This window comes from Jaculus jaculus, chromosome 17 (assembly GCF_020740685.1).
Source record: "Jaculus jaculus isolate mJacJac1 chromosome 17, mJacJac1.mat.Y.cur, whole genome shotgun sequence".
In the NCBI taxonomy this organism is placed as follows: Eukaryota; Metazoa; Chordata; class Mammalia; order Rodentia; family Dipodidae; genus Jaculus; species Jaculus jaculus.
The window spans coordinates 11,703,407-11,713,996 of record NC_059118.1 but is presented as its reverse complement, the minus strand read 5'-3'; the positions used below and the strand labels follow the sequence as shown (position 1 = coordinate 11,713,996).

Sequence of the window (10,590 nt, the reverse complement as noted above, 5' to 3'; positions counted from 1 at the left end):
TCAGGTGGGAGGGGGGGTTTTGGTTTACAAGACCCTTTGCATTCAAAGGCCTTGGGGGAGGGGTGGGGTCAGCCACGAGGGGTCCTTCAAGTGACCTGAGCACAGGGGATGAGGTGGGCCGCTCCTACATGTCTTTCAAGCATTGTATTTCCCTGAACTTCCAAAGTGGGGGAAAAATTGTGCTTTTTTAAAAAATAAATGTTTATTCCTTTGCCTGTGTACTTTTCTTTAGGAAAAGAAACTCCCAGTATTCCTGAACATTCACTCTGGGCTCAGGCATCACTGTGCCCTTCCCAAACAGTTCCTAGTGTGTACTTGGGGGAGGGGAAATCCCTTGCTTCTTAAGTGCCCCCCACTTACTTCCTCACCACAGTCAGTCCATGTATGAAAACCTTCTTCTGATAATGAGGAGTTTTCTTCCTTCCTTAACCTTCTTTACAAAAAAAAAAAGAAAAAGAAAAAAAACCCACGAAAAAAACTTAGCTTTAAAAAGACTTTTAAATCAAGAATCCTGAGCTATATCTATTTCTTAAAAACCAAACTCTAGAAAGATAAAAAGTTTCTTGGGGTGGCATGTGCCTCATATCCAGCTTTCCTCCTTGGGAAAAGATGGCTTCTGAAAACACACAACACTCCCCCCATAAGTCCCTTAACAAAAAAAAAAGATTAGACACCCTAAAACACAAATGGTCCGCTTTTCTTGGCTAGCAAGCCACAGCTGCACCTCCTAGGGACAAGGACGGTGCGGAAGAGAATGTGAGACCCGCTGAGGTAAAAGGAGAGCAGAGGGCACCCTCTGTTGCAGCATTTAAAAAAAAAAAAAAATCTTTTTCCAGAAAGATCAAACCACACAATATAATCTAAGCCCACAAACACAGTATTCTCAAGAACACAAAATACTCTATAGTTAGGAACTTTAAAGTCTATCTTTCCACATCTTAAAGCCCTTTTTTTTTAAATCTTCTTCTTTTTTGCTTTATCACTTAGTAGTTTTTGGGTTTCCTTGGCTCAATCTACAGAACGCACCCCATCCTAGGCTTCCAGTGCCCTCAAAGCTGTGGGGGTGCAGGCTTGTGCATCCCCCCCCACGTATGTGGGGAGAGGGGAATGTGAGCTCCACTGAGGAGAGAAGAAAATGCAAAGATTTATGAGGTAGATAGAAACTATCACTTCACAGGCTCAATCCCTGTACAAAAGGTAAGTACATTCATCTGTAAAAAAATAATGATGAGGTAGGACTTAAAGCAATGTTGTACTTTCCTTGTTCTTGGTTAAAAAAAAAAAAAGAAAGAAAGAAAGGAAAAAAAAATCCCAAAAACCCAAAAAAACAATTTTTCCCTGAGACTGCTTCTTCTTTGAAATACAAAAAGAGAGACGCACACACGCACACCCCAAACACAGAAACCCAGAAGATGTGACTAGAAGATGAGGATTCGATTGTTGCCGAAGTCCACCACGACGATCATTCCATCCGGGGTGACCGCGATGCCAGAAGGACGGTCCATCTGCCCGAAGCCGCTGCCTTGAGTACCAAACTTGCACAGGAAGCTGCCGTTGGCCTCAAACATCTGTACTCGGTGGTTTCGGGAATCAGCTACGATGATGCGCCCTTCCTGGTCCACGGCTACACCCTGCGGGCGGAGGAACTGCCCGTTCCCGGTGCCCTCCGAGCCCAAGAAGCGGGCTGATTGGCAGTCGGGGTGAATGACCAGGAGGCGGTGGTTATTGAAGTCGGTGACCACCAAGTGACCCTCGTGGTTGAAAGCCACGCCCCGTGGGGAGTCAAAGTGCTTCCACAGGGCCCCCTCGAAGCCATACTTATTCAGGAAGATTCCATCGGGTCCGAACAGCTGGATCCGATGGTTGCGGGTGTCAGAGACCAGGATCTTGCCCTCAGAATTCACTGCTACATCCCAAGGGTAGTTAAACTGTCCGTTCTTGGTTCCTTTCTCACCGAACTTGAGGAGGAACTGGCCCTCGAAGGTGAAGATCTGGATACGGTGATTGTCTTTGTCGGCGACCACAATCCTGCGAGAGGCGTCACAGGCCACCCCGGCTGGCCGGTCGAACTGCCCGGGACGGGAGCCTAGGGTGCCAAACTTGTGATGGAAGGAGCCGCAGGGCTTGAACACCTGGATGCGGTTGTTGCTGCGATCAGCCACGATGATGTAGCCCTCCTTGTCCACGCTCACGCCCCAGGGCCGGCACAGCTTGCCCTCGCTGTCACCCTCGCTGCCGAAGCTCAGGCCCGGGAGTCCAATGCCCACATAGCTGCGACCGGACTTCACCACGACCTTGAAGGGACTGTTCTCAATGTGTTGGTTGCACAGGGTCACGGACACCAGGTGCTCACCCTCAAGCTGGGGCCGGTAGCTCACTATGTAAGTCCCATTCTGCTGATCGCTCACCTCCGCACCAAACAGGTTGCCGTCAGGGCCCAGGACCACGGCTGCCATCAGGTCCCCTCCCGAGTGGCGGGGCTCGCCATCGTGATCATAGCAGATGACGGTGAAGGAGGCCACCTTCCCCTGCAGTGCCCGTTTCAGGCCATCTCCTGTGGCCTTTGTGAGCGGCGCAAAGGCCCCGCTGCTGACAAAGCCGAAAGACTTGATGGCAAGGTACAGCGCCTGGTCGGGAGGCGTGAACATGACCCGGTCATCTTCCTGGGGCTGCAGGAGGCTCCGGATGCTCTTCAGCTCCTGCACTTGGGCCAGCATCCGGTCTCGGGCCAGTAGGACGTCCAGGGCCCGGCCCTCCTCCAAGACCTGCTGGACGGCACTGATGGTGCTCTCCAGCTTGTTGAGGCTCTGCCTCAGCTTTTCCACCTGAAGGTAGAGGGACTTGGCCTTCACCTGGCGGATCTTCTCCACCTGGAGGGAAAGGAGAGAAGAGGGGACATGAGCTTGGTGCCCAACACAGCTGGCACGCACCCTTAAAGACAGCAGGATGAAATCAAGACCCACCTGCCACCCCTCAAAAAGGAGCTACTAGAGGAGACAGTATAGGTGAATGAATGCTGGATCACTAATCCTGGATTGAGTCCCAAACTCGTTGATAAAACACCAGTTAGGGTGTGTGTGGGGGGAATCCTGAGTTTGAGGTCAGCAGGTGTTACATAGTAAACTCTATCCCCAAAATATAAACAAACACATAAACCTCACCACGTGTTTAAGGGTAAAGAGACAGTGTCTCCAGCATTTTAACTGACTCTCAGCTCACATATGTAGACCCCACTGGCCCTTGGAGCCTGACAGCTCACGTCCGTGGATTCAACCACTGATGTTGACCCATGTTCGTTCTTTCTTTTTTGGGGGGTCTGGGGGGGCGGGTGGGAGCAGTGTTGGGAGGTAGGTTCTGGCTCTAGCCCAGCTTGACCTGGAATTCACTATGTAGTATAAGGCTGACCTTCAAGGAGAGGGGATACTCACAGGACTCGGGAACATAGGACCACAACAAAAAGCGGGGTGTGCTGGCAAATGCCTGTACTCCCATGCTTGGAGGTAGGTAAGAGAATTAGACATTCCAGGTCGTCCTGAGTGACACGGCACCCTGTCACAAACCCATGTAAAGAGGATGGAGTCCTCTGAAGAAGAAACAAGCCTGTCTGGAGATGTGTCTCTCAAAAGGTATTAGATAAGCAGAAACAGTTTGCTGTAAGAGGAAGAGGTAATCTGCCTCTTCATGCAAACATGCTTGTCCTAGACACAATTTCCATTTCTCCTGAAAGAACTAGTGTAGACAGACAGCGAGGTGGCCTCGCAAGAGGGAGAGCGGCTAAGGTGAAGGCCACAGACCGGCCCACACAAAGGCCTTTTTCATCAGGAAATCCAGAAGAACGGGTTTGTGGCAGCACTCGCTGCGAAGTTCTCGGATTGCAAGAAGAGGTCTCTTTAGTCATAATTAACATTCGTGGGTGGCATGGGACTGGCTGGCAGACCCATGGAGACAGCTGCGTGTCTAAAAAACCATGCCATGCTCAACAGAGGGGCTGGGAAAATATCCGCTGAGTGAATGGAGTCTGTCTGACGCACCTCTCCTACCCAGACTCCACTTCTTGGAAGCTACCTAGGCCAAACTCCTCAGGAGGTCAGCAGAGGTCGGGTGGCGAGGTGTACTAAATGGAAAACCCACCGTTTCAGGGTCGAGCAGCAAGAAGGGGTTGCTTTCAGAAACGGAGATCCCTCCCACCTCTACCACAGTACAATACTGAGAACAAGCAATCCAGGGCCAGGAAGGTGGCTCAGTGAAGTGCTTGCTGGGCAAGCACGAGGACCCCAGAACCCATGTAAGAATGCCAGGCATGGGGGCTGGAGAAATGGCTTAGCGGTTAAGGTTCGATTCCCCAGGACCCACATAAGCCAGATGCACAGGGTTGACACATGCACCTGGAGATTGTTTGCAGCAGCGGCTGGAGGCCCTGGCGAGTCCGTTCTCACTGTCTCCCTCCCTCTCAAATAAATAAATAATGATACTTTTTTAAAAGCCAGGCATGAAAGGACACTTGTCATTCCAGGATTTGGGAAGGTAAGAAAGAGGAGTTGTGCGGGGCTCACTGGCCAGGCAAGTGGAGCCTTACCTGGTAAGTTCTGAGCCAGTCTTTAAAAAGGTGGATGGAGCTGAGTAAGGCAGCACATGCCTTTTAATGCCAGCACTTGGGAGGCGGAGGTAGGAGGAGGTTGTCATGGGTTCGAGGCCACCCTGGGGTAGAGTGAGACCCTACCTCAGCCCCTCTCCCCGCTCCCACAAAAGGTGGACAGCACCTGAGAAACAGGAGCACAGGGTGTCCCCTGTCCTCTGCAAGCACAGGCACCCTCACACAGGGGCATCCACATATGCACACACGAGTCTACATGTGCACACACACACACGTGTCCATAAAGGCTTAAGTGCACAGGACCACTGGTAGCGACCGCTCCTGTCGTCGAGGCAGAACCTGAGGGGCCGTGGGCACAGTCCTTCCAGCTGATTTTTATCTGAACGGCACACCAGGGCCGCTCAGCTCTCCTTCCTGCTCCAACAGGAAGAAAAAGGGCACACGCTCTCACTGCCCTCCCGAGTGGAGGACGGCTAGCCACAGCCACAAAGGGGTCAGGAAGTGCAGCCAGCCAGGACACCAAAAATAAGATGTTTCCTACCGGCCCGCCTTGCTGACTCACAGCAGTTTTGATTGTTCCCCTCTGAGAGTGGCCGGCAGAGACCCCGAGCCTCCTCTGGTCGCGGCCGCCCAAGGCCTTCGGACGGGGCTTCTCGTCTCGCTGCACCGACGGCGCCCGGTGCGCCCGGGCTCAACCCTTTCAGCTCCTTCCTGCATCTTTCTGGAAAACTACTGCTTGAGCCCCAGAGCTAAAACCAGGCCAGACCAACGGGGTTCGGCCGGGCTATGGTGGCTGGGTGGGGGTGGCGCGTCCCCCCCCCCCTTACCTTCCAGAGCAGCTCGCACTCGCGCTCCTCCAGCGCCTTCTTGTGCCGCGCAGTCACGGCCTTGACCTCGGACTGGACCAACTTCGCCTTCATCTCCACCTGCTCGGCCACCGTCTGCGCCTGCTCAATGCTCAGCTGGAAAACCAAAAACCGCCGTGAGCCGTCGGAAAGGGCATCTCCTCATTTGTGTGTGCGCGTGCGCATGCGTGTGCATCTACTTCCAAGCAGAGTATAAAAATGAGAGAACAGGCACCACGCCAGGGCCTCTTGCCACTATATATGCAACTCCAGATGCACAGATCTAGTTGGGTTTTTTGTTTTAGGTGGGTGGGGGGTTCAAGGTGGCCTCGAACTCACTGCAATCCTTATAACTCCACCTCCCAAGTGCTGGGGTTAAAGATGTGTACCACCACGTCCAGCACGATCTACCTCCTTTACATGGGCACTGGGGAGTCAAACACAAAGCCATTAGGCTTTGCAAGCAGGTGCCTTTAACAGCTGCTGAGGCATCTATATCTCCAGCCCCATTTTTTATTTTTTCCCCTCAATTTTTATTAACATTTTCCATGACTATAAAAAATATCCCATGGCAATACCCTCCCTCTTCCACCCTTGTTTTCAATTTATCTATTTGTGCATGTGGAGGGGGGTTCAGACACCAGAGTTTCTTGCCACTGCAATCGAATTCCAGATGCATGTGCCACGCTTATTTTCATCTGGATTTACAAGGTACCTGGGTAACCAAGCCTGGGGCCAGCCGGCCTTGCCAGCAAGAACCTTTAACCACGATGCCATTTCCCCAGTCCATGGATAGATGTCACTTCTCATATATGTTTATAGCTGTTTTCCCAAGACCTGCAAAGCTAAACATCTATACTACCGGGACCACATCCTTGAAAGCACAGTGGGTACGCAGAGAAAGTGTGGCATCTGCTACGTGAAGGAGCTGCGGGCCAACAGCTGGATATCTTTGTATCCCAAGTGGCATCTATGGTGAGAGTCAAGACGATTAGGGCATACTCTGACACACTGTGTGAGCAGCATAGCCTGGTGACTGCCCATGTGGGAATGAGGATCAGATGTGAGACCTCCAACTCCGGACACTGCTCAAAACTTCCAGAGAGCTGGACATGGTGGCCGCACACCTTTAGTCCCAGCGCTCATGAGGCAGAGGTAGGAAGGATCACGGTGAGTTCGAGGCCACCCTGAAACTACATAGTAAGTTCCAGGTCAGCCTGGGCTAGAGTGACCCTACGTCAAAAAACCAAGACTTTCTGGCCTTCTGGAAGAAGCACTGCAGTCCTACTCCATCCCAAGAGTGTGTCCAACAGGTCAGAGCCACCCCACCGGGCAGTTAGTCACCAGCAAGTCCACTTAACCCAGCCGGAACGCCAAGTGCATTCTGGGAATATTGCCTGATCTATCAGAGGCCCTGTGGTCAGTGACCTAACACACACACACACACACACACACACACACCCTCTACACTACCAGCCTAGTCAATCAGCCAGTTTAATCAGACATATTATTGCTCATCAAAAATTAATCCAGACAGAAGGCCCAGTGCATTCATTAATATTGCACGATACGTCTCAAAAAACAACAGGGATTTCTTCAAAACACTGAGGTACGCAATCAGGATTCTGACCTCCTGCCAGTCGGGCAGGTTTCTCAACAGGTGGGCAATCTCTGCCGGGATCGAGGGACAACGTGGACAGCCTAAGCAACTTAAGACTGGTGAATTACCCTTGCTTGGAGGCAAAAGAGACTGGGTTCAAGTCCCGCAGCCCCCGCTGCTTCTGACACCTTCCAGACAGTCGCCAGTCTTCTCCCACCTCAGCCAAGGGAAACCCAAAGTAATGTCTGCAAAGAGCCACGCACTGGGTGCAGGGGGAAACACCACTGTCATTCCATCTCCACTGACAGCCTACCAACACGTGTAGCTCACTCAAGTTCAACCACAGCCTCTCCTCTAATCCGTGCACAGGGCTGGTCAAACGACACTAGCCTACGTACCTCAGCCAGTCAACATTTCCTTCCTTCAGTTATAAATTGTGGCAAGATACACATAGAAACCAATTATTGTTGGTGATATTTTATATTTTGTACTTTCAGTAGCCTACAAGCATCACCTCCATCTAGCAGTACAACATTCACCTTCTAATTCATCTTTTTTTGTTTGTTTGGTTTTAGGGTCTTACTCTAGCTCAGGCTACCTGGACTTCACTATGTAATAGTCTCAGGGTGGCCTCGAACTCATGGTGGTCCTTCTACCTCTGCCTCCCGGAGTGCTGGGATTAAAGGAGTGCGCCACCACGCCTGGCTCTCTGGAAGTTTTGAGCAGTGTCCAGAGTTGAAGATTTCACATCTGATCCTCATTCCCACCATGCCCAGTTCTCTAATTCATCTTCTAAAACAAAACAAAACTCTACACTCACTAAGCAGGAAACCCACTCCCCTCTCCTCCAAAGACATGGCCTGTCCCCCCACAACACACATATACTCTAGCCCAAGCTGACCTGTCGTCACTCTGTAGTCCCAGGCTGGCCTCGGCCTCCTGAGCACTGGGGCGTGTACCACCACGTCCAGGCTCTGCTTGATTTTCAGTCTTCTACACCAGCAAGCTCAACTGTCTGTCACTTATGACAAGGACTCTGACCTGCCACCTTTACCAGAGTCACCCAAAAAGGTAATAATCACCCCATCAAATGGAGAGGCAGGAGGAGATGTTATAACAGAGTCATACATTAGCAATCTCAGACTACTGGTCAGTTTCCAATACAATTTCTGTTGGAAACTTATCAACGTTGTAATTCAGAAAAAGTGCCTTTAAAGCCAGGCATGGTGCACACGCCTTTAATCCCAGAACTCAGGAGGCTGAGGTAGGAGGATCACTGTGAGTTTGAGGCCACCCCTGAGACTACGTAGTGAATTCCAAATCAGCCTGGGCTAGAGAGAAACCCTGCCTTAGGCCCCTCTCCAGCCCCCCACCCCAAAAAAGATCTGGGCATGGTGGCACATGCTTTTAAATTTTCCATTTCCAAGAACTTGTCACCCAGAATTGGTGAGGTTTCACAGCCATCATCCATGCTGGGTGGGTGTGAATCTCATGCACTCCCATAATTTCTTGTGTTTTGTATATTTGATCCTTGGCAGTCTCTGAGCCCCGCCTCCCAAGCAAATCGGGGCCCTGGGATCCAAACATCTTCTGTTATGTTAATTTCCTAGCCCAGTAGGTACTTGGCCCTTAGAAGCTAACATCTGGGAAACCAAAATACTTGGGAGGGTATAGCTCCAGCATAATTTCTCATCTCCATGTGAAATGGATGTCCCATACAGGACCTCCTCATAACTACTAACCTCCTCCTCCCTATTTCCTCAGAAGACCTTAAAAACCCTCTGCTTCATGCTGCAGAGTGACCGCTTAGAGGTTATGGCACTTGCCTGCATAGCCAAAGGACCCAGGTTCAATTCCCCAGTACCCATGTAACAATGCAAATGGTGGCCACCCATGCATCTGGAGTTTGTTTGCAGATGGCTCAGCAGTTAGGGCACTTTCCTGCAAAGCCTAACAACCCAAGTTTGATTCCCCAGTACCCATGAAAAGCCAGATGCACAAAGTAGTGCAGGTGTGGCTAGAGGCCCTGGCGCCCACCCCCCATGTGGCACACACCTTTAATCCCAAGCACTGGTGTGGTGGGGGGGGAGCAGAGATAGGAGGATGCCTGTGAGTTCAAGGCCAGCCTGAGACTGCACAGTCAATTTCTCTGTTCCTCCTCTCAGGTAGTTCAGAATTTCCTTCTCGTTTTCTTTGGTATGAATCCTGCCAGCCTGCTCCACCGGCATTAATAAAAACAGTGAGTCCCCAAAAGAAAGTTTCCCCGTGGTTTTCTAAATTCTGAACCCCACAGGAGAGGCAGAGCCTTTCTGGAGAAGTGTTAACCGAGGATGGATTTTGGGGCGTTCACAGAACACCTCCTTTGGCCAGAGCCCGACTCGCTCACTTGCCGCTGTCTTGTGCTGCTGCGGCAGAGGTGGTGCCCAGCTGATGCTTATGCCAGGCGCGCCCACCGCCCACCACCGTGAAGCTTCCCTCGTGAGACTGTGCTTGTCAAATTTAACCCTTTCTTCCACCAACTGCTTGGGGTCAGGTCCTTCGGTGCCTCACACCGCCCTCTGCCCTCCGACCCCCACATGCCCTGTGGCGGGAGGTTCCCCCGGCACAGCTAACCTGGATTGCCTGGCGGCCCTGCTGGGCATCTGCCAGCAGCTGGATGGTGAGCGCCCGCGAGTCCTGCAGCACGTCCTGGAGGTAGACGAAGCTGTGGCCCCCGTGGCGCCCGAGGGTGCACTCTCGGCAGATGGGCACGGAGCAGGTGTCGCAGTACAGGTGCAGTACCTGCGGACCAGAAGACAGACGGTCATAAGTGAGAGATGCCGTGCCGGCAGGGGAGAGAGAGGAAGCCGCACAGCAGTGCTCTGGATCCCAGACCCCCCAAAACACCCTCCAGCAGGCAGGCAAGCACCCCTCAGAGCCTTAGCTGCAAACACAACCAAAAATACCTCTATTGTCCTCTCCTACTGCCTTTGCCTCAAACCAAGGGGAAAGCCCCACAAGAATGCCAGCCATCATCGGCCGGGCGTGGGGACACACGCCTTTAATCCCAGCACCCAGCACCCAGGAGGCAGAGGCAGGAGGATCGCCGTGAGTTCGAGGCCACCCGGAGACTATACAGAGTGTATTCCAGGTCAGCATGAGCCAGAGTGAGACCCTACCTCAAAAACAAATAAATAAATAAATAAAAATAACAAGAGTGCCACAATTGACTCTGGCCTCAGTCATTAGCACAGCTGAGACACCAGAACAGCAGAAATGGAATAAGGCAGCCGAGCCACGCAGGCACGCAGCATCAGCTAGCTCCCTGCACCGTGAGTGAATGATCCAGAAAGTTCCAAGGTTCTGCCCCTGGTCTGAATGAAAGGATAAGCTGGAAGCTTCTGTGGCCACTCTTCCGTGTAAAGCAAGGTCAAGCAGTAACAAGCGACCAGCCCTCCCCAGTCAGCTCCGGCCCAGGTGGTTCTCCGGCACTCCAGAAAGCCTCGGGCTCGGCCCGCCTCTGGGTTTCCTTGCCTCTGCCAAGATGACTCCCGGGAGGAGTGGAACCTGGA

At 52.0% G+C, this 10,590-nt stretch overlaps 1 protein-coding gene across 1 annotated transcript in view; it reads right to left on the bottom strand.

Annotated features, from left to right (window-relative positions):
* Positions 1 to 1,343: 1,343 nt before the first annotated feature.
* Trim71 (tripartite motif containing 71) overlaps positions 1,344 to 10,590 on the bottom strand; it is a 60,397-nt gene continuing 51,150 nt past the window's right edge. Inside the window, exons 2-4 of the mRNA XM_004662076.2 lie at positions 9,653 to 9,820; positions 5,422 to 5,556; positions 1,344 to 2,870 (exon numbers count right to left, since the gene is read on the bottom strand). Of these exons, the coding sequence (XP_004662133.1) occupies positions 1,419 to 2,870; positions 5,422 to 5,556; positions 9,653 to 9,820 (1,755 nt within the window). The 3' untranslated portion in view covers positions 1,344 to 1,418. The remainder of the gene's footprint in view (positions 2,871 to 5,421; positions 5,557 to 9,652; positions 9,821 to 10,590) is intronic.